Source organism: Zootoca vivipara, chromosome 1 (assembly GCF_965207765.1).
Source record: "Zootoca vivipara chromosome 1, rZooViv2.hap1.1, whole genome shotgun sequence".
Lineage (NCBI taxonomy): Eukaryota > Metazoa > Chordata > Lepidosauria > Squamata > Lacertidae > Zootoca > Zootoca vivipara.
In genome coordinates, this window is record NC_142582.1 from 55,958,413 (window position 1) to 55,982,043 (window position 23,631).

Below are 23,631 nucleotides of genomic sequence, written 5' to 3' on the forward strand. Positions count from 1 at the left end.
TGATTCTGGGCACACCTCTTCCCTGCAAGAAGCTAAAATAATCTCATACAAGTTTAAGAATTAATCTTCGTAGAGGGTGGGGAGAGAAATACAACGAACTCTGCTTTGAAAATGTGCTGTTTATTTTGCAGCTGGAATACATGCAGGCTTCAAAAGGAATAAAACAGCCCAAAGGCAATAAGAACCAGCCTCACTGTCAGTACTGCAGTCTATTTATTAAATAGAGATCAGTATATTTTATTAAAATATGAACATGTGAGTAAGGAGATAATAATGCAGCCAAGAGAACAGCTCAGCAGTTGCCCCTTCCTGTAAGAGACAGGAAGCAAAACAGGTGCTTCCTCCAGCAGTTTGGAGAGAGTAGCTGTGAGTGGTGGATGGATTTAGAAAGCCAGGCTCTTCAATAAATTTATCATCATTGTTAGAATTGACTGGACTCCCACTTACAGCATCTGACCTATTAAACGGAGACCAAGGAAAGCAACGTTCAGACAACTCTGAGTCAGGTGGAGCAAAGGCCGGACTCAATAGAAGGCAGCTTCCAATGTCACTACCTGCTTCCAGTAGTGTCTGTTTATTATAAGGAATTTCCAGATAGCACTCCTAATTTGCTGCACCCAAAACCAGGGAGATAGTGTGGGAAGGCTTTCTATGATAAGAAGATATATGGCAACTAATAATTATGCTTATCAAGGTGTGGAGATGATGCGTGACTGAATGCTTCTCCTGGAGCATAACTCTTTCTTGGAGAGGCACTATCACACTAAGCAAAACCATGACTTAACATGAATGTGCTGGTGCTTAGGAAGGAGAGTGCAGCCGCTTTGCTCCTTCCTGGTTTTTTTTTTTAGGTCACTGTTGCATAGAGCTAAGCCAGAGTCTGGCTCAGCACGTCATCAGAAACTGGGCTCTTCACCTAGCTACAATCAGAAGCCAAGTTTTGTCCTACGATTACAGATTGCAGTTAAGGGCATGAGACCTTACTCATGATCCCATAGAGGCCAAACCTTGGCTTAATTGCTATCACATGTTGACCTAATCAGTCTAGGGGGGAGCAAAGCAGGTGTGAACTCTTCTCAGGGAGCCATTACATTCAAGTGGTCATGGTAAGTCAGCCTGTGGCTTACCATAATGTGCAAAGCAGCATGTAGACTATCATTAACCAGGAGCTGGCCTGGTTTGATCATTTGTAAAAGACTCCAGCTCCCACTAGCTCCAGCCAGAATGGCCAATGGGCAAGGATGATGGGAGCTGTAGTCCAGCAATATCTGGAGGGTCACAGCTTGCCATGTGGAGCACGGTATGGGAATCCTCTCTTACTGAATCAAGGATTTAATGTTTGCGATGGAATTAGCTGTAGGAAATAAGGGATAAACCCCTCCACAAATACAAACGCAGACAAGGAAATGGGAAGCAGGTCAAGGTACTAGGAATTCTGCCATTTCAAGATTTCCTGGATGTAAACCTGCTTGGCATTTCACCATCCCTGCAGAGGTGAGGAGCAGAAGGCCCCACAGCTGGGAGCAAGGCCAAGAGGATCCCTCGAGAAACTGTCCTTTCACTTATGGCAAGCCTTGTCTAAAGCAGGAAGAGGCAAGTGTTGTTGCAATGTTGTCTCCTGTAAGCATAAATTCCAATAATATTTTCTCCCAGATACAATTTTGGGGAGAATAGCTTTTTAAGTTACACACACATATATATTTATATATATTTACTATAATCCTTAGCATGCAAGTGCTGCTACATGTGATCAAGATGAAATCAAGCCCTGGGCCACTGAGCAGCAAAAGTGGCAGGGAACCCACAATCCCCCTCCAGCCATCGAGGTCCAAAAGGACAGCCACTTACCTGTAATACTAAGGAGATACCGCACTCAAAAGAAAAAAAGAAAAGGCATTTACTTCAATGATACCAAAAAGTGCTCTCCATTGCACACAATCCCACTGTAGTACCAAAAGGCAGGTGATTCTTTCCCATGCAAGCAAATTTGGTGCTGCTCCTCCAGGGAGTGGAATTGGGATTGCCAGTCACAAGATCACACAAAGCCAGGCGTACGGTGCAGGCATCAAGGGGCAACCAGCAGCACTGGGGTGTTCAAAATGTTTTTGCACCAGCCAGTAGTTTCTGCCTAATGGAACCAGAGGTGATGATGCAACCACTCGCTATGGCCAAGATGATTTAAATGTACTTCATTGTATTTATAGTGAGAGGCTCTGGCCATGGAAGCTGCCAGGGTTCACCGCTGAAGCCCCATTCTCGGTGCCAGAGCTCATCTCTGGAATATAGCATAGTGAGTGCGTTCCAGCATGGGCAGAGCGCCTCCCCTTCACTACTGAGCAGCCACCAACCAGCCTCCCATTTGCCTGGGAATAAGAGGAAATGGCTCTCAGGGCAGAGGATGCCGCTTCCAGCTAGAGCACAACCCCAGCCGCTCCCATTCTAGAATTCAGGCACAGCATCCAAAAGATAAACCTCATTCTCCCCTTCCCATTAAAAAAAAATTGTATCAAAAGCTAAGTGAGGAAGACTTTTCACTTCTGTCAACATTCAACAGGTCTACAAATTCAGAATCAAGTGTGGTTTTTCTTTTTGTAGTACCAAAACAATTTAGGGGCCAAGATTTATTTGTATCACTTGAATCTGAGTATTACCCCCATCTCCCCCCCCCTTTTAAAAAATATAAATGCAGGATGTACACGAGGGGTGGTGAACATGGTGTCCCCCCGTCTGTTGTTGGACTCCAACTCCCATCATTCATCACCATAGGCTGTGTTTTCTAGGGCTGATGAGAGGTGCAGCCCAAAACCTCTGGAGGGTGCTAGGTTGAGCTGCACAAACCCCAAAATTGTGCCAGAATATTCAAGATGTGAAGTCCTTCTTAAACTCCAACGTGAATGAAGCAAAAGAGAGAATGTTTCATACAAGAGTCCGTAATACTGTCAAGGCAGCTGCAAGCACCAAATGGGAAGCTAGAGCGGAGCTGAAATGTGTTGCACAAAATACCACAAGTGTCGACTGGACTGCAACAAAGCACAGTGAAGGAGCCTGTGGGGAGGAGGGTGTCAGCTGAGGACAGCTGCTCCCTAGAAAACTAATGTGGCAGCAGCGAGCTCTCTGGCCTGTAGAGTGGGAGGCAAAAGCATCTGCAGTCTCGCACAGCTGACCTCAATGTGGTTGTGGGCCACTGCCTGTTATGCAATTTCCCCACTCTTACATCACAGCCGAGGCTCCAGCCGGAGTTTTGGCCTAGAACAGATGCATGCCTACACAGAGCAAGGTATTGGATCTGTCACACAACCAAACGGCAAACCCTGAGCTATAAATAGAAATCAGCCCCCGGCCGACTCTTGCGGGCTCCTCAGCAGGAGAGCTGCCTGGGAAACAACTGGAAGAACACACACGTAGAGGCCATCAAACAAGGCCACTGTACGGCACTGACCCCCGTCACGGTTGGGAGTTGGCAGCTGAATGGAAGAGTCCAAATCTCTCTTTCTCTCTGTTGTGCGGGAATGCCCAGCTACATTGGCATTGCAGAGCAGCAAGCAGATAATGAGCCCAAGGGCCAGCCATGGCCTCAGAACCTGTAGAAGCAGAACTTTGAAAAAGACTTGATATATAAGGGTTGTGGGATGCATAGAGACAGGGGAAGGGAGGAGTCAAGAGACAACTTCATTCAGTTGAGCCACAGAAGGGCTGGTCCCTTGGCCACTCCGCATCAGGCTAAGCACTGTTAGGAAGCTTTGCAAATACAGTAATGCAACGGGGAAATCTGTGCTTCTTATCTCTTCAGTTTACATCAGGCAACTTCAGTTTATATCCTGCCAGCACCAGGAGATGTGCTGGATCAAGCCCTCTGGCTGCCTGGTGGAGTAGTGGTAAGGTGATGCCCTTCCAGAGTGCCAGTCCTCAGCTACATCTCACTGGGAAAGAACCCCAGCTTAGCTATGGACATTTCCTTTCTGAGACGCATGATTTCCCAGTACATCAATTCCACTGCAAGAGGAGAGAGAGAGGAGAGGAGAGTGAAGCACCAGAGAGAGCCATAAAGTAGAAGACAAGTACGCCTGTTTGCTCTACACCGGGGTGGAGAATCTGTGGCCCTCCAGATGTTGTTGGATGACAACTTACATCACCCCGAACCACTGATTGTGCTGGCTGGGGCTAATGGGAGCTGGTATCCAATAGATTCTACATCCTCCTTTTGGAAAAGCCAACCCATCTGAGCAACATGGCAGGCTGATGTTCAGCTTGTCTTTTTTTAAAAAAAATACATTGATTTTTTTGCATACCACCCATCATCCATTAACATTAGAAGCAGCACCTTCTGAATGTCACTAATAAATGTCACTAATGTAGCTAATGAAGGCTAAGGATTGGCAAAGCTAACCCTTGTGGGTTAGAGGCATGGTGTTAGCATACTCTTTTTAAGCATGTGCTTTGATATTTCTGACACCGCATCCTTCCCCATTCACTGGTCTGCCGACTATCTGTGGACCAGAGTTTGACTTCAAAGGGGCCAAATTCTACCAGGCTCAAACCTGGACTTGCAGCCATCCTAACTTCAGCTTCACCTTGCTCATCTCGGTTTATTTGGTTTCCCTGCCCCTCACTTTGCATTCTGCCTCACACCTCATTTGGCTAGAGTAGGAATGTCATTCATCTCCAGCCTCCCTTGCGTAAAAATGACAAGCTGTGCACATGGGGTGGAGAAGAATCGATCCATCTCTTTTGGGAGCTCCTCACTAAGTCTCTGAATGAAAAGCTGAGCTCTGAGTCAGCAGTTCCTCCATGCTAGGAAGTGGTTGCACAGTCTTAGGAGCTAGCCAGTAAGCAACAAGGGAGCAGCCAAGACTTCACATCCAAAATGGGAAAGGCCAACACATCACTTACCATCCTGCCTCACCAGTCCCTGCTGGATGTAACGGATATAGGTGAAGAAGTTGCATACTGCTGTAATCTGGAAAAATAAAGAGGGAGGGAATATTGGTTAGAATGTTGGACTAGAACCAGGGAGACCAGGGTTCAAATCCACACTCAGCCATGAGGCTCACTGGATGATTTTGGGCCAGGCACGGCCTCTTAAGCCTAACCTACCTCACAAGGTTGTTGTGAGGATAAAATGAAAAGGGGTAACGGACCATGTATACCACCGTGGGCTCCATGGAGAAAAAGTGGGATATAAATATAATAAAATATTATTATTATTATTAATAACAACAACAATTGACATACTTATAACTAAAATATTTACAATATATTGATATACATTTATAAGTTACTATATGGGGGGAATAGAATGAAGAGAGGTAACTTCTCAGAACCATTTGCAGACTTCCACTGAAAAAGTAAGACAGCATTTTATTTTATTACTTGAAACCCTTAATGAATTCCTTAAATGAAAAATGGAACAGTGTTATGTGGATATCTTCAGTCTAACAGCAAACTCTGTTGGTGAGCGCTGATAGATTGGAGCCAAACCCCAAAGTTTATAGAAGTGCAATTTATTTTTTAAAACCTACTGAGGAAAAACCCACAAAAAACAGCCCAATGCAGACTGAGCCTGACCAAAAGAATGCTGTGTGTCAGTTGGGAAAGCAAAATGGAACCAGGTTTTTATTTTGGGTGAGGCGGGTAGCAAGAAGTGAATGCCTTGCTAGAACCCTTTAGCATCTTGGAGGATCACATGACTGGCTGGGTCCATGAAGAGGAGATCCTCAGCTGGGAACAGGTCCCACTTGTGTAATATCCAACACTTCACAGCTTACTTAATGCATCTGATGAATTCAGCTCTGGTTGAGCCTGAAAAATACATGTCCGACTGAAAAACACAGTTTGTTTTGTACCTGAGCAGTATGTACAAGAGCACTGGGTGCTTCAGAAATGGCAGAAGGGCATCATGTTCTCAGCAAAACAAAAGACTGCACATCTGTAGTGCAAGCGTTAACTTCCACAGGATCGTGCTGCGGACCAGACAGTTCCAATGTGATGGTTGTTGCCCCTGCCCCTATGCAAATAATCTCAGGGCTTCTTGGGATACTTACCCTGGCCCTGCAGGAAGGGGAGATGTAGTAGTAATTCCCAGAGTCTCCCAGCTTGATGCGATGCCTACAGGCCCGAGACAGGCCACTTAGAGCACATTTCCTGTAAAAGGGGAGAAAGAAAAGGCAGGTTGTCCTCAAAAGACCGTTCATCAAATGAATGAAGAAGAAAGAGAGAAGCCAAACTATGCTAGTGATTAGTGAAAGCCAAACCAAGAGCACCAAACAGTTTAATGCATGATGTTATTGAGAACTTTGGGATATGGAATTTTAGAGACATATTCTTCAAGATACTGTACATCATATTCTTGTTTCATCACTTGCAGTTATTTGCTATCCCTAGCAAACAGGTGATACAGTGATGAAGGCGGCAATCCTACACATATTTCTTAGGCAAGAAGCCCCACTGAACTCAATAGGGCTTACTTATGAGCAGTGCTTTTTTCTGGGGGGCACATGCCCCTAAACATTTTGTGAATCTAAATTTGGAATCACTGAGGCACAGTATTTCAATATGAGTAGAAAAATGAGAATACCTCAACATTTTTTTAGGGGGGGGAAGCACTGCTTATGAGTAAGCATGCTTAGGATTGGGTCATGTGTGAAATGGAGGCTTCCCAGGCTACTTGCAGGCAGGCAAACTTTCTTGCATCTGTGTTTGAAAGTGAAAAATGTTAGTGAAGCATTAGGTACATTACTGACAGTTCTGAAAGCCAAGTGGGTTTAATATTCCAGAATAACATTGAAAATTATTGGCAGAAGTCTCTCTAGGCTTTCATACCCAGCACCACAGAAAGTCAGACCATCAATTTCAAAGAGAATTCCAAGCAAGGATGACTGATATGCTTTCAGTGGGTTAACCATCAGGAATTTTTAAGAGTTACTTTCTAGTTCCAACTTCAAGGCCATTAATAAGTAGGAAAGTTAGTAACGTATTAGTGGAGCAAGGCATCCTTTCATCGTTGGCTTAAAATAAGTAACTTACGTTACAATTTGGGACCGGAAACCACTGTGAGAAGAAACAAGAGGAGGAAACCCAAATCAGGATGAAAATACAGAAGGTGTTCTGTTTGGCATGCCCCAGAAAACATGGTTGGTGCTGGAGAAATACTTTTTTAAAAAAGAGGGGAGAGAAAATCCATGTGATTTCAGCCATGCCCTTGGCTTCTGATACTATGGAAGGTATGTCTTCACCTACATGAGCTGCTGCTCAGAAACAGGAGAACCTTGAGGTTAACCTGCCCAACAGCTTGCGAGACTCTGCTCTCCATCCTGTTGAGACTAGACAAGTGGGGGCATAAGTCAGAACGATTTCAGTGATGGCACAAAGACTGGACTGCCTCCCTGTGGATACTCACCAGGCTCCCTTGCTTTCTGATTTTTAAGTATGCAATAAAGAGCTTTTCATTTGAACAAATTTTTAATGATCAGTATTCTCTTGTTTTTATGGCTCGCTGCCTTTTTAGCTTGATATATAATTCTAGCGTTATTCTATGAGGTGTATTCCTTTGTTATTCCTCCTTTCACGGAAGGCTCTTTGCACTCAAAAAGCATCCCTGCATGCATAGATGAATTTATAACTCCACTGTTCCAAATGTACCAAAATGTCCCCCACCCCACCCCCGCAACAACCTTCTGGGGCAGCAGTTATTAAGCACAGGGATTTCCTGGTGGTGGCACCTTTTTCATTAGTATTGGGTATTATTGTTTTACATATTTATAAATGACTTCATGACCTGAGGCTATGAAAGCAGTGTCCTAGATAAATAATAAGTAATAATACAAAAAAAATCTAAAAATAAAAATATCTGCAAACCTTTATGGGGAATCTGTGGCACTCCAGATGCTGTTGAACTCCAACTCCCATCAGTCCAAATCAGAATGGCCAATAGCAATAATGGGAGCTTCTAGTCCAACATCAGAGCCAGAGGTTCCCCTCCCGCTTTATAACTCCCTTCTGGTTCACCTATTTTATTGCCAAATTCATTCCAATGCAGCTTTATTTTTGTGCCCGTTCAAGGTTTCATTCCCCTCCCCACTTTTGCTGCCATTGATTCCTTCCCTGCTTTGATTTCTCCATCCTATCTTGTGAGTCACATGGTGCATGCTGAAAAGCGGGATATAAAAGGAAGGAATAAACCAGCTGCACTCCATGAACAGCTAACCAGCATTTCCCTCAGCTAGGCAACTGCTCCTGGAGCAGTGAAGGAGGCCAGATGTGGATCTGTGTAAGGAGGGAGGGGAAGGAGCAGAGGCGGCCTATATTTCCTTACTTTGGTCCGCCGCATTCAATGGCCGACACCTTCACCACAGGCAGCGCCTGGGTAGCCACGGGTTCAATGGTGAGCGTGTTCTGCTCCACAGCTGCCTGAATCAGCTCCGAGAGCTGCAACAAATAAAACAAAGGCAGGGAAATCAAGGCAAGGTTCCAGGAGGGAGCAGTTGCTGGAACAAATCCCAGGCGTGCCAGCTCTCTCAAAACCTCTGTCCAAACCTTTTTGAAATCTCACCTCATGCTTAGTAAAGTCCAGACATGGGCCAACATCTTCCTGGTAAATCCTTTCGAGGAAAGAAGATGATTTATCTAAAGATGGAGACTCTTTCCAAGCCTGGAATTCGGCAAACAAGATGGAATCCACCTACGGCGACAAAGAAACACAGAAGAGCAGGCAATGGGGTGAGGGGAGAGACAAAGGAGTCAGCAGGGTTTAGAGTACAAGAACCAAGAGGCTACCTCAGACTAAGCAGTATTTGGTGTGCAACCTGTGAGGCAAACAAGCAGAGTAAGTGTGGCCTGTGGGTCAAAACAGCAGACTTCATTGCCTTGGAATCTGTAAGACTCCAGACACGAAGCAATGTCTACAAGAAGAAAAAGAGGGCCATGCCAAGGGAAACAGCATTAGGAGACAGCATACTTTCTATCCATCCTAATACCAGATAAATTTAAGCAATGGGAGCATTTATCTTTAGCTGCAAAATGCCCAGCCAGTATGTGCGCACCCACCCACCGCAGGAGCTGTGGAAGGTTAATTTCTTCTTCAGGATGAATGCTTACTGTTGCCACCCAGATGTTTTGGATTCCCGACTCCCATCAGTCACCATGGCCAATGGCCAGGGAGTTCGAGGCCATTGACATCTGGAGGGCCACAGGTTCCCCAGCCCTGTGCCAATGGGAGATAGAAGAACAGCAGCCACTAAGCGGGTTTATTCCACTGCCATCCTATGTGGTGCCAGTCTGCTGTGAGCTTAGCTGCCACCTTGCTTTGCTGGAGAGAACTCACTTCCCATCCAAGCAAACAAGGGTCACCCAAAGTCCAGGCGGGGGAACAGGCAAATTTTATCGTGCTGATCTTGGGCCCAATTCCAGAACCCAGAAACAAGCATGTTGGGAGGGGAAAGCAGCATAAGGAGCCCCGCATTGAAGGCCTTTTATGGGACACTGCAGAAAGGCAAAAATACTCCAGGGAGCAGGCTCACAAGACAAAAGACACCCATAGTTTAAATTTGCAAGGGGACAGGTAAGCCCCGATTCTTTGAAGATTCTGGTCACCTCTTTCTCCGCAATTACTTTCTGGTTTCTGAGCTCCTGGGTTTCCACACTGTGGAACTGTCACATATTACATCCTATGCCCTTTCAAAATGTGTTTTTTTTTTGTGGGAGGGGGAGCACTATTGGGCTGTTTTTTTTATTATTAGGTATTTTTGGTTTTATATCTTGATTTTATTCTGTGAATCGTTCTGAGACCCCCCAGGTATAGGGTGTTATAATAATAATAATAATAATAATAATAATAATAATAATAATATCCAAAGGCAAGAATACTTCTGCTTTTTCTAACACTGTTTTAAAATCCAGAAGTGACTCCAGATTCTCCCTCTTCAGCCAGAAAGTCACTGACTTGATTCCCCAACCACTCCCAGCATGCCTTGCTCTAAAAGACATACACCAGAGTTTAGGGCACCCTGAGATTCAAGGCCTATCAGCAAAAGCAGTGCTATTTTTCTAGAGAAGGAGTTGCCAGAACTCACCATGAAATCCTCCCTTATAATGACAATGGCGCCCACCAGAGAGGTGCCAGAACTGAGTTCTGGCTGAACAAATGCCCTGAGCAAAAGCAACTGTACTATGCTGTGTCCATTGCATCTTTAAACGATCTAGCTGCTTCCCAAGCTGAATATTTAAGAAGAGTTTGTTCCCAGTTACAACACAGGCACAAGTGGAATGTAGCCACGAATAAAGTTTCTCCTGCCCCCCCCAGGGAAAGGTCTCAACCAACAGCATACAAGCGCTATGTTACAGAGACTGCTCACCTGATACCAGGAGGCAACTTCAGAGCCACAATATGGGGTGAGGGAAGGGGGGAAACAATTAAAGAGAAAACAGAACAAAAATGGGTGTTAGTATTAAAGAAAGAACGGAAAGGGGTGGGGAGATGTAAGAGGCTACTGCACCCAAGCCTTCCCGATGTCAAGGAGAACGAGGCTCTTGTGCCCTTGAGTGGTTTTGTAGAAGAGATTTCACCTCAAGCTTGCTTAAAAGGCTTTGCCTGCCAAAACAATCTCTTTGCCAGAGAGACTAGAAAAGCGTGTGAGCCCCGTCCTCCTCCTCCTCCCCAGCGGGTCACCCTGCTGCCACCCCAAACGGAGAGAGAGATTACCTGCCATGAGAGAGAAGAGGAGAAGGAAGAGTCTGATGCCAGGGACTGCCAGCCTGGCTCATAGGTGATGTGGATAGCCTTCGCAGGGACGATACAGAGAAGGAGGGAGAGGAGGGTGGGCACCCCAGACTTTGAGGAATGGGAGGGTCAGACAGATAGGCAGACAAGGTAGCAGGGTCAGGAAGGAAGAAGAGACAGAAAGACAAGGAGAGAAAGCAAAACGGTGTGAGAGGGAGAGAAGATTTGGAAGAGGAAGACTCCGTTCATAAGAAAGCACAAAGCCCCAGGAAGCTGCATAAAGGTGGTGGTCAAAGCAACTCAATGAATTTTTCAGGTCCTTGCCTACACCTGCTTTTAAGGTCCCCCTCAACCACATTCCTAGTGCAATTACAGCTTGCATTGTTGGCTCTGGCCTGGGACAGCTAAATAACCTGGCCAGGCTTATGCAACCCATGAAGAGAGGTCAGTTTAAGGCTATTCAATTGCTTTCTGTAGAAGGGTCTGCAAGTTTCAAGATAAAAAAGACCTTTCCCTTCTGAACCCTAACCTTACCCCATACCCCACTCATGTGCACACACCCCAATGTGATGGATGCTAAGTAGCCCCTTCTCCCAAAACCTCAAGCGAGACTGCTGACCCATAAACTTGACCCACCTCTTTGAACTCACTGCTGACTGGCTCCACAGGCAGGCCTTGGCTGGCGGCAGTGGCAGCGCCTGCACTGCTGGTGCTCTTATTCCGCCCGTGCCCTTTTCTGAAGACTGCCTTGGAGGGGCTCTGGAGCTGGGGGTGCAACTCCCGGTTGGGGGAAGAAGGCGTTGACGTGATGACCAGAGTCTTCAAGGCAGTCACCTCCGCCTGCAGCATGTCAATCTGGGTGGCAGGAGACAAAAAGGGATCACCGGTGCCATGTTCCCCATTCATCGCAGGACCTAGTTCCACGCAGGAAGCAGGTGCTCTGAATGTGATCCAGGGACCTGCCTGCCTGTTTCCTGCAGAACATGTAATGGCTCACCCAAACCCACTCAGTTCTGTTCTCTAAAAAGGAAAAGGGAGTCTGGTGAAGTCAAGAGCATCAAGCTGTGCAGCTTAAGCTGCATGTGCTCCTTGTTCCATGCAGGTGCAGAAATTTATCTAAAATATTTTTTTAAAAATCTAGTGCTTAAGAGCACAAAGGTAAGACTGAAAGTGCATGAGTAATGCCTTGCAAAATCTCAGAAGCCAGAGGTGGGTCAGATATCCAGAGGTCAGGAGGCATGGGTCGCACAAAGTTATTCACCCTCATGTCATACTAATGTGATTGTTCCATCAGGGCAAGGATAAAGAGGTAAATTTTCTGCATTTTCTGAAAGCTGCACAGTGAAGGTGCCTGATGCAGATCTATGAGGAGGAACACTACAACTTAACAGAGGAATAATGAAATATGCAAAACTAAGTGTATTTTAAACAAAATAAAAGAATTCCTTCCAGTAGCACCTTAGAGACCAACTAAGTTTCTCATTGGTATGAGCTTTCGTGCGCATGCACACTTCTTCAGATACACTGAAACAGAAGTCACCAGACCCCCACATATAGTGAGAGGGTGGGGAGGGGCACCACTCAAAAGGGTGGTGAGAAACACGGTCTGTTTATGACTGCATTTGGTCTTACAGGAAGAATTTATGACTGTTTACAACTGCAAATTGGTCCCATAGGAAAAGCAATGGGTGAGATGGCTAAAGATAAGCTTTATCATGTATAATGAGATGATAATCCAATGTCTTTATTTAGACCAGGTTTCTCTGTGGTTCTAAGTTTGGTGATAAATTGCAGTTCAGCAACTTCTCTTTCCAGTCTATTTCTGAAATTCTTTTGTAATAAGACAGCTACTTTGAGATCTTGTATAGAATGTCCAGGGAGACTGAAGTGTTCTCCTACTAGTATAAGTTCATTTTATTATGGATACAGGTTGCCAAATTCAGCTCTCACTGATTCGGAATTTTTATTTGCACAGTATGCTAACATGGTCCCCACACACTTATATCTGGGAAGCTGCATAGCTGCCAAGTTTTCCCTTTTCTCGCGAGAAAGCCTATTCAGCATAAGGGAAAATCCCTTAAAAAAAGGGATAACTTGGCAGCTATGGGGAAGCTGTGCTGTGGGTATTTTTCACCTGCCCCTCACCAGCCTGGGCTGTCTGTTAGGAGTGCACTTTCAAAAAACCTAGTCACTTCTGTGTTGAACATATGTGAGCTGGTACAGTCCTAGCCACAGTTTCCTATCCCGCCCCACCCCCACCCCACACTTCTAAAATGGGAAGGTTAAAATGTCAAAATATTTGGACTTGAAACTCAGCACTTCTCGGGCATCTAATAAATAAATACACTCAAGAATCCAGCTTGTGTGAAGAGACAGAAAGCATTTGCTTTGCCTAGGACCTGTCAACAGGTGGCACTGCAGCCATATGGTAATGAGATTTTTTTTATTACTACAATTCTGGACTGCTGGCTACAGATCCTTTTCAGAAACCCTCAGGCATTGTCTTAAGAGTTTTGGACATTCAAGTAGTTCTAGAGAAGCTGGTTCTACCAAGTTTATCAAGAAAGGGATTACAGGGACCACCGCATTAGCTAGGAACAACTAACCTTCAATGGCCTCCCTGGCAGACGGACTGGTTAGGTGGGGCCACCTACCACTACATTCCCTTGCTTTTCGCTGGGAGCAGTTATATGGGCAGGCGAAATTTGAGACAGGGACCTTGCAAGCTTGCTGGAGTGGAACTGCACTGCTCTAGGCATTAATTATCTGTCCTCTCCACCCAGTGCGCTCTGCAAATCTCTTGCCCTTTCAGCTAACAACAGAACATTTGGCTATATCTGCTCTTAGCCTCACAAGCGTTCCCTGTGTCCTGGCTGGAATTGAGGCACAGAGATGTACTTCTGTCCTTGATCTTGCTTGCATATTTATTAAATGCCTCGCATCCTTGTTCCCCAAAACTGTGACTGAATTGAGCATTCATCCAAAACAGTCACAACATGAGCAGCCACTGCCAAGTAATACCAGAAGCCTTTGGATAAAGCAGGCACAGAATCCTGGGCCAAAAACAGAGGAGGTTCAGAGTCATCTGAAGAAATTTTCTCATGGTGGAGGACCCAAGTTAAGACATTGTGTATCAGGGTGGGAAACCCATTTTTCAGGCATTCCTCTCTGGGAAGCTTTCAAGCAGGCCAAACTTCAGAGGTGAGCAGGGTCAGAGGCAAGAGAGTGTGGAACAACAGTAGGCCATATTCCAGCCAAGAATGCAGAGGTTTCCACACATACAAACACCCTCCCCCCAAAATCTCTCCTTTACAGGCAAGTTAAGAGGGGTTACCACAGCTCAAGGACATGATCCAGCCAGGCAAAAGCACAAGCGGAGCGTGAGGAACAGGGCCAGGGAGAGGAGAGGCTTGGGCTGAACGGGTGTGAGCTGCAGAAGGTTTGAGGCCTAGACAGGGAAGACAGACTTAGGGAGCTGGGATTGCCGCCTGGGCCTGAGGTTTCCCATCCTGCTGTATGTCTTTTCCAAACTCCAAAAGGTCTAGAGCAGTGGGTCCCAAACTTGCCTTGCTTCTCTTTTCATGAAACGTGACTTGGACCAATGAGAAAGTCACCTTTACCTGCTCCTTGCTGCGTATAAGCCCTTCTTTCAAACTGCCCCCACATTCTGCTGGCTGCCAACTTCTGCACATTCAGTGCAAAATCTGAAAAGGGGAGCTAGCACTCACCCACTTAGATGCATGTTAAGTTCCCCATGAAATCAGGAAACCCAGTCTCATGAAGAGCCAATGCATGAAGGTTTCATTCACTGGACATTATGTGGACTTCTGGTGGGGGGGGGGAGCCAGCAGGCATGGTTGCCCTTCCTCCCATGACTTGAGTATATGTAAGGGGGACATGGCTCTCTGCGGCAGAGCAGGGCTCACCTTCCCTCGGGCTTCCCTCAGCTGCTTCTCGGATGCTGCTTGTTTGGTGTTTGCCTCCCGCACCATCTTATGGGCTTCCTATAGCAGAGAGAACAAGAAACAAGGGGAAACACACCTGTATACAAAGCAGCCACATTTGCCAAATGACACTGTAATATATAAGTTTCTCCCTAGGCCTGGGGAGGTACTACAGACAATTAGATAGAACCTGTCAGTGCTGAAAACTATGAGATGCGGTTCTTCACTTCTGGTGGTGGCTGAATGGGGTGGGGGACAAGAGAGAATAGCCTTTTAATGTTCCTGCATATTAAGTGCCCTGGACAGAGACAACTGTGATGCAGGAAGACATCTAGGTTACAAGCTTCTCGTTGACATGCTAGTTTTCTGTGAGCGGGCACACATGTAGCCACGCCTGATAATTCTACTGCTTTGTGTAAACTTCTCAAAAGCAGCTGTAGCATGTTTGATGGGGTAGTGCTACTGTGCTACCCTTCTGGCAGTGCTTTTGTTTGCCAAGATCTGGAGGGAGCAGGGCAGCAGTGAGGGCAGAGGAAGCACTAGGCTGGCAGCAGGCCCAAGCACAGACAACCATCCCGTCCTGTGTTTCTCCCACTTTTGCCGCTACCCTGCCTGCTCCAGATCTTGGTAAACAGAAGCACAGCCACAACTGAGAGGGCAGCACCCCATCCCACGCACTGTGACTGCTCAAAAGTGCCTCAGAAGAGGATGTGAAGGTGATAAGGGTGTAAATATGCGCACTCATACATACACACACCACATGCATGTCCCAATTACATAAGGAAGGCCTTGAAAGTGGTTCCTAAAGGTGAACAACACCATCTTGGATGCTCTGGGATTCATTTCAGGCCAGGCACAAGACGGTACCTCAAACAAGCTTGCGGTTAACTCCTCCAGTTCCTGCTCCAGCTGCTCTCTGACTTTTGAAAGTCTCTCGCATTCTTCATCCTTCAATTTCAACTCCTGCAGAGCAGAACATGCAAGTAAGCAAAACGGCACACCTGGGGCAAAGGCTCCTTGGTCACAGTCACAGATATAAGGAGTTGACAGACACCAAGTTGCACTTCATGAACAGTGGCTTTCCAACAGTGGCTAGCCAAAAGCCTCTTCATGGGCATGCTAAGAAAAGTCCTTCTGATGTTGGTGAAGCTAAGACCTATTCCACAGGCACCACTCCTTATCGATTGAGGGTTTCTAAGGCACTATCATGAAAAACAGCAAAACAGCATGTTTTCCTACCTTGGGCTTCCATATATGTCACAAAAGATTGAACAAATATACTTAACTGTCAGCATTAACTCTTACCTCTGGCCTACAGGGAAAGGGAAAGGGGATTTAGGTTGGAATCTATGACTCCCTTAGGCCAGCACATCTTGTATCTCCTTAGGGAGGTGTATCACACCCTCAACACCTGTTTGGATGTTTTGTTATGAAAAAAACACCAGTGCTGTGGTCTGCCTGCTCTGCAACCTAAGGACATACAAGCTGTCCATTGCCCAACAGACATTGAAAGAACAATCTCCTTTAAAGCAATGTTCCTGCATATTAATTCTTTAATTAAAATGTGCAATTGTAACTGGAAGAACAGCATTCTGTTCATGGAAAAGGATAAGCAATGTGCACAAGTCCAAGGTATCAGGCCACCATGAATGATCAGAAATATAAAATGTATTCCTATAATGCTTGAAGGTGCACACATGCATTTATAATGCAAACCACACATTATGCAGTGGCATCTTTAATTGAGACTGAGAGATAAAGGCAGGCGCTCTTTTTCTGCAATTGGATTCTGGTGTTTTGCCCACTCAGCATCTGTCTTATTCACAAAGCAGCATGAGCCTGCTTTTGACAGAACAGAATCAATGCAGAAAGCAAGCAGGTTAGCCTTACTGTGGAGTGAACCCAACACTGTGCAAGCTGCGTTCCACTCACTCAACAAGATTTCTCCTTCATTACCTCCCCACCCCAAGCCCCCTACACTCCCTGCATGCTGCAGTGGGGAAGAGGTGAAGGTGAAGTCCCATTGCATCTGCATTCATTCCACTCATGCACACTCCATTCACCCATTCCACTCATGCACAGACACCATTGGATACAACCCAAAATGTCAATTGTTCCTTGGAGCAGCTTCCCACTGCATGCTAATAAGAGACCCAGGATTTCCCTTAGTAAGCAATGCAGAAGAAGCTTCACATAGTCACAGATATGTGGGGATGGGCCACAGCTCAATTGCAGAGCATCTGCTCTGCACCAAAAAGGTCCCTGGTTCAACCACTTTCATCTCTGGGAAAGGCAGAAGCCCCAGGAGCTGCTGCCAGTCAGTGTGAACTACACTGAGTTACATGGACCCAAAGTCTGACTCAGCAAAAGGCACTGCCCTGTGCCCGTGGCTTGTGCTCACCAATATATGTTTGGAGCTTACCATGGCATTTGGATGTGGCCTTCCTGTTCTCCCATCTTGACCAAACCTCTTACCTTCTGAGCTCTATGCAGCTCTTCTTTCAGGAATTCAGATCCCTTCTCACGGATCTCCACAGAGGAACTGCGTAAGCGGGAAACGTTGAGTTGCGCCACGGACTGGTTCTCATCCCCACCTGCTGAGTCCTTGGCAGAAGGCTCTGGCTGCTGCAGCTCCTGGCCCCTGTTGCTTGGTGCAAGGGGCTTCCATTGTCCCACCACTGGCTGCTTTTGGAGATGCTGCCGGGTCTCCTCAAACTGGGCCTGGCTGTTGGAAAGAGACCAGTGAGCTTTGGATGGCTAAAAAGGGCTCTCAGCACATGAAAGATATGCTCCCATTCCCCCACCACAAGACACAAAGACTGGGAAATGGGAAACACAGGAGTGTTTCCTGCCAAGAGAGAGAGAGAGAGAGAGGTGTGCTCAGAGTTGACAAAACAGTTACTAAGCAGGTCAGGATCCAAGGGAAAGATTCCTTTTTCTCCTAAGGCAGGCATCCCCAAACTACGGCCCTCCAGATGTTTTGGCCTACAACTCCCATGATCCCTAGCTAACAGGACCAGTGGTCAGGGATGATAGGAATTGTAGTCCAGAACATCTGGAGGGCTGAAGTTTGGGGATGCCTGTCCTAAAGTGTCCCTTTTCTACCAGTGTCTTGTGCCAAGTGGAAATGGTGCTCTCATCAGAAGGGGAGTCCATTTTACTGATGTTCCTCAAGGAAGGTGCCTCTTGTCATCTTATCTAGGACACAAAGCAGGCTGATATTAAGCCTGGACAGAGCACTACCCCTCCCTGCAAAAAGAAGAAGAAGAGTGCAAAACCTCTGCCCAACAAATCTAAATGTTGCATCAAAGTTGAACTGAACTTGTACGGATTTCCTCACTCACAACAAAATCCGACACATGCACGCAACCCAAAATTGGGGGAGAGTTAGGAAGTTATTATTGTGTTGTTGAAAAAAGCAGATTGCAAGTGACTATGCAGGCACAAGACAGGGCAGAAGGTCAACTAGAAATGGAAAGTGGTGTAGGTCAATGATGAGCACCCTCTTGCGTCCCTGAGTTTTTTGCAGACACACTTCTTGCATTCACAGATTTTTTCTCTGCTATAAAGCGGGCTAGGAGCATTTGCTCTCGCCTTCCTCCATGCACACACACAGATGCACATACACATAGAGGAAGTGTGCTTCATGCAGACAGTTTTCAGAGATATGGAAATGCTCTTGTCTTCCATTTGTCGCACATGGTTCTTTCTTTCTTTTTCAAAAAAAGGCTCTTGCAAAAGAAAATATTGTAATGCTTATGTTTGCCAGTAGCCACTAACCTAGCATTTCATGAATGTGCTCCTACTCTGCATAAGGAGGTCTACGCACACACCCGCTACCAGCCCTGGAGGAGGGACCATAGCTTTGTACTAGAGCACCACTTCTTCTTGCAGGTTCAATCCCTGCTACCTCCAAATAAATGGATCAGGTTAGCCGACGAGAGGAAAGACACCTGCCTTATACTCTGGAGAGATGCTGCTGTCAAGTGTCAACAACAAAGAACCCCGGCAAAACGCAGGAACGACTTACTGGGTGCAATGTGGGGCTACCAGTTTCACAAGGCGACACTTAACTTTTAAGAAATTGACAGCACTTTGGGGTACCTCAAAATCCAACAAATTGATTCCGACTTGGTATTGGCTTACGTTGATACAAGAGAAGACAATCAAAATCCAGCATCTCATTATGCTAGAATTTGGAAGGTTTGAACCTTTGGCTTTGCCTATCTACTCTATACTGACTTCTATTTGATTGAGAATTTGTGTTGTTTTTTAAATTTCTGACAATTTTCCCTAATTGCCATTTCCCCTAATTTTACCAGCTCTTGATTTTGTACCTTTTTGGTGTAGGTTTGTAATATGCTTATTACTTTCATCGAAGTCAATTTATCATGGATTGCAGGTAAGTGGAGAGGGAGGGTTATGTTTTTCTTATCAGTTTTAGGGAAGTCAAACTTCAATTGAATTGTATTTTTGCACTTGTTTTTGAAAGCTACAAAGTGTGTAGTTTAAAAAGAGGCTCAACGGGCAAATAAGTACCATCTGGTATAACCTAGCTTCCTATATTAAGCGTATACCGGTAAATCTCTTTTCTACTTCCGATAGAAACAAATAGGTTCCACCGCCATCTATCCCTTGTCCAAGGTTATCGCCACAGCAGCAATTCACACATTAGATTTTGTAGTTACCACACTATGGTGGCAAGAATAAAAACGAGCACCACTACAGCTCTACGGGAGGAAGTCCCGCTCATTGCATCGAAAAGGTAAACATCTGCAAAAACTATTCAGAAGCCAAATTCCATTCGGGTTTCCAGATGTTGTTCTGCAGAGTCTGCATGCTCCAAATGCCTGCACACCTGGCCACAGAGGGGCCTCTAGGTCAGAATGCTGCGTTATTTCCTCACCGCGTGAACTACTGGCGAGCTAGTGTCTGTTAACGAGCTTTCGAGCCTTACAACATCACAGAACACTGCTTCCTTCCCGCTCTGCTGCCCAATTCAGAATAGTGCAGAGAACTTCCAAGGAAAGGTCAGGGTTGCAATGGCAGAGTACACAAATATGTTTCAGAAGATCCCAGGATCAATCCTTGGCATATGCAGACAGGGCTAGGAATAATCTCTGCCTGAAACCCTGGAACGCTGCTGCCAGCCTGGGTAGACTGAGCAAGAGGGACCAATGTTCTGGCTTGATGTAAGGAAGATTCTGATGTTCCATAAAAGTGGGTGTGCATATGGTGGGGAGTGGGGGAGAGAAAGGGAGGGAACCAGAGCACACAAACACACATACAAGACAGGAAGGGTGTTTCCCTAAGAGTTTCCAATACTCTCTTTAAAGCTGGAAATCATCCAAATTCTGAAGAGTTTGCAGTTCTAAACAAGTGCCAAAAGTTTACGAAAAATCTTAGAAGGTCCATCCAACATGTTGCATCTACTCCTCCTTTCTAGGGAATAAAAGATAGCTTTCTAATATTGTTTTTGTTAGGAAAGGACTAGATTCCAGCTCTCATCAGCCCCAGCCAGCATGGCCAATGGTCAGAAATGATGGGAGTTGCTGTCCAATGTTATCTGGAGGGCTACAAATTCCCCATCCCTTCCTGGGAGAAATGCCCCCATTTTCTCCAGTGGGTAGGGCACTCCTGGTTATCTCAATGGGATGGCACACAAAGGCCAGAGGCAGTCTGTGGAAGGTAGATACTGAAGGTAGATACTTCTGAATTGTTGGTATATAGTCAGTTCTCTGAAAGGAATTCTCAGTCCTTTGGAACTAATCCTTACGACAGCAGATGGGATAAGAAATCTGTGCCTGAGCTTTAACCACTTCACAATGAAAGGGGGAGCTCTTATTACTACGGGGAATATATGTGGAGGAGTATTCAGTCCTACGAACTCCCAATTGTAATTTGAAGTGGTACAGTTCATGCAAACATTTGTCACCCCATCTGCTGATTGTGAGAAAGATGTCACACTAAATTTAGAAGGTATGTCCTTGGGCTTTGGGGGGGGGGGACGAGTTGAAGGAGAAAAAAACAACACAGAGAAACAAAAATCACCGTAAGTAGGTAGAAATGGCAGGTGGGGAGGAGACACAAATAGCTTGGTAAAGTCTAGGAGTTGGATCCTAGTTTAAAAACAAAACAAAACAGAATATATGTGCTGTATAGGAGAGGGGGGTGCAGAAGCAGATACCGTGTTTCCCCTTTTTTAAGACACCGTCTTATAACTTTTTTCCCTCAAAAAAACACACGGTGGCTTATTTTCAGGGGGTGTCTTTTTTTCTTTCTTTTTTTTAAAGTGCCGGTACAACTGGGTCCCACTGGCTCAGGATGCTCAGCGCTCTCTTCCACGCGCATTATCAGCACCACACTCTAGCCAACTGAGCTATCCAGGTTTTACAACATAATACTGTAACATAATGCACAACATGATGTACATAACATCCATTAAATGAAACAAGAAAATAAGGAGATTATTTAAATACAATACATAATACATAGCAAGCAATTGCAGCAATTGAAACTGGGATTTTTTAATGCTACGTGTGTCCTCTACCATTATTGCTGTCAACCAGGCTGGCAGCAGCTCTCCAGGATTTCAAACTTGGGGGTACCTGGGGGTTAAACCTGGGATCCTTATGCATACAGAGCACAGGGTGCTCTGCCACTTTGTTATGGTCCTTTCCGTTTTCTGCCTCTTCTATTCTCTCCCTTTCCCCTCCTACCCATCCTGAGTCAAGGGCTCTCCTTCCTTGGAGGCTTTTAAGCAGAGGCTGGATGGCCACCTGCCATGTATGACCTAGCTGAGATTTTTGCATTGTAGGGGGTTGGACTAGATGACCCCCGAGGGTCCCTTCTAACTCTACAATTCTACCGATTCAACAAAGGGCATCATTATCACCATCACCAAACTGGTCCAAGCAACTAAGGAGAACGTCTTGCGTACACCCCTGTCCTTTTGATTGGCAGCTAAGCTTCGCCTGGCCGGCTTCCGAGTTGCAGCACCCGATTCTGCAAAGCTCGCCGCGCCGATGGGAGGACGCCCGCCTGCCTGCCGCGCAAGAAGTTAGGCAGAGCCGCACAAGCTGCACAAACTCTGCAAAGAGGCGGGGGCGGGGGCAGTCCTGCCGAACGGGTTGAGTAACCCCGCCGGCGGGATACGGAGATGGCGTAAGGGAGCTGCCTGCTTCTGAGGCGGCCTTTCGAGAGCCTCGGGCGGCAGAGAGGCGCTCCAGGGCTGGCGGCTCTCCTCGGGGACGGGAAGAGCCGCATTTCCTGAGGGGAACAGCCTGCGGGCTGGGCTCTGGGGAGGGGTGGGAAGGTGCTTGGCCCCTGCTGCCCCCTCAGCTGTGAGGTAAACCTGCAACGAGCCCACGCTTTTCCCTCCGCAAGCAACGAGCCCCTCTCTCTTTCCTCCTGACGCTCGTGCCCTTGGTGCTCCGTGCGGGAAGGAGGGGGAGAGGAGCGGCGTCAGCTCTCGGCAAGGAGGCCAGGGCAGCTGAATGATGAGCCAAAGAGGAACCTGCACGGCACCTTTTCTCTGTCGGGGAGGGGGGGGAGAGACGCGATCACAAACATACAGAGAGAGACAGACGCGCACACAGGGGGAGAGAGAGAGAAAGACACACAGGGAGAGAGAGAGACGCGCACGCACACACAGAGAAAGAGACGGACGCACACACACACACACACACACAGAGTGTGCAGCGCTGCTTCGCACTTTGTCAGCGCTGCAGCCGCCGCCACTTCCGAGCGCCAACCCGACCTGGCAGGCTTCCTCCTCCTGCCATGGCCGGCATTGCAGGAGCTGGGTCCTGCTGGCTTGTGCCCTCGGTGCTCCGTGCGGCACTGCTGCACGCTTTATCGGCGCTGCAGCAGCAGCCACCGCTTCCGGGCACCGACCCGACCCAGCAGGCTTCCTCCTCCTGTTGCAGCCAGCATGCTGGGTCCCGCTAGCTGGTTGGGGCGCTCAGTGGTCTTGCTCCGCACATCGCGGAAGTATGGCTTATTTTCGGGGTATGTCTTACATTTCTCAAATGATTAAAAACCCTGCCATGGCTTACTTTTTGACTACGTATTAAAAAGGGGGAAACACGGTAATGAAGACATGGCCTTTGCCAGGTTTGCAAGGACTAGATAAAGGCAGCCAAGTAAATGTGCATATTCACTCAGAATAAAGTGTCCCTTCCTGCAAAGGTACTTGCATCCTGCATGGGAGTTCAATCTTAGAAGAACTCTTGCTGCTATCAGCTTGCAAACAGAGGTGCTAATCTCAGTGTGTGTTTGTGTGCAGCAAGAAAGATCTTTTGTGCATATGTGGAAGAAGCCAAAATTTGAGCCCAGAGACAGTAAGATGGTTACAGGGGTGGAATGTTGGATTTGGCCAAGCAGGCCTGAAATGAAATTCTACCTTGGCCCTGGATACCAAACCCCTCTCTCTGCTTCAAATTTCCACCAAACAAAATGGAAATAATAATAGTATATTTCACAGGATGACTACAGAGGCAAACACCAGAGATTTTGCAAAGCCATTTGAAGGTTTCTTTTTAAAAAAGGGATACCCAAAGCATAAATAATTAAGAGCAATACACTTATTGCAAAGCCTTGCAACTAGGAAGAAACCTCTCCAGGGAAGAGTTTGGAGAGTAGAAGAGAATATCATGGTCATGGCTGATATTCAGAGAGCCATGTGGGTTAACAATGGGATAGAAATCATTCAAAAGCCAATGATAAGAAAATGCAGGCTGTGCTTTTGTTGAATTATAGTCAATACAGTATCTTGTTAGATCAGACCCTGAAAAAGAGGTCTGGAGGGGGAAAAGGACGTGCAATTGATATAATCAGCTACGTGATCTCAAAGTATCTCATACCCAGATCAGAGAAATCTCCTCTAAATTTGCCGGTTCATTTTCATGCAACCTACATTTTTAACAGGTGCTGGCGCATCAACTCTGACATATCAAAGCAGGTGTTGCTTTT

At 46.4% G+C, this 23,631-nt stretch overlaps 1 protein-coding gene across 4 annotated transcripts in view; it reads right to left on the reverse strand.

Moving 5' to 3' along the window:
- Positions 1 to 99: 99 nt before the first annotated feature.
- RAB3IL1 (RAB3A interacting protein like 1) overlaps positions 100 to 23,631 on the reverse strand; it is a 33,012-nt gene continuing 9,480 nt past the window's right edge. The window contains exons 2-12 of one of the 4 annotated variants that reach the window (XM_088665031.1): positions 17,134 to 17,383; positions 15,526 to 15,621; positions 14,641 to 14,718; positions 11,351 to 11,569; positions 10,697 to 10,774; positions 8,549 to 8,677; positions 8,312 to 8,424; positions 7,024 to 7,047; positions 6,042 to 6,141; positions 4,891 to 4,957; positions 100 to 3,993 (exon numbers count right to left, since the gene is read on the reverse strand). In XM_088665031.1, the coding sequence (XP_088521157.1) occupies positions 3,911 to 3,993; positions 4,891 to 4,957; positions 6,042 to 6,141; positions 7,024 to 7,047; positions 8,312 to 8,424; positions 8,549 to 8,677; positions 10,697 to 10,774; positions 11,351 to 11,569; positions 14,641 to 14,718; positions 15,526 to 15,621; positions 17,134 to 17,383 (1,237 nt within the window). In that variant the 3' untranslated portion in view covers positions 100 to 3,910. The remainder of the gene's footprint in view (positions 3,994 to 4,890; positions 4,958 to 6,041; positions 6,142 to 7,023; positions 7,048 to 8,311; positions 8,425 to 8,548; positions 8,678 to 10,696; positions 10,775 to 11,350; positions 11,570 to 14,640; positions 14,719 to 15,525; positions 15,622 to 17,133; positions 17,384 to 23,631) is intronic. The other 3 variants (XM_088665036.1, XM_035123320.3, XM_035123331.3) reach the window with 3 other exon arrangements.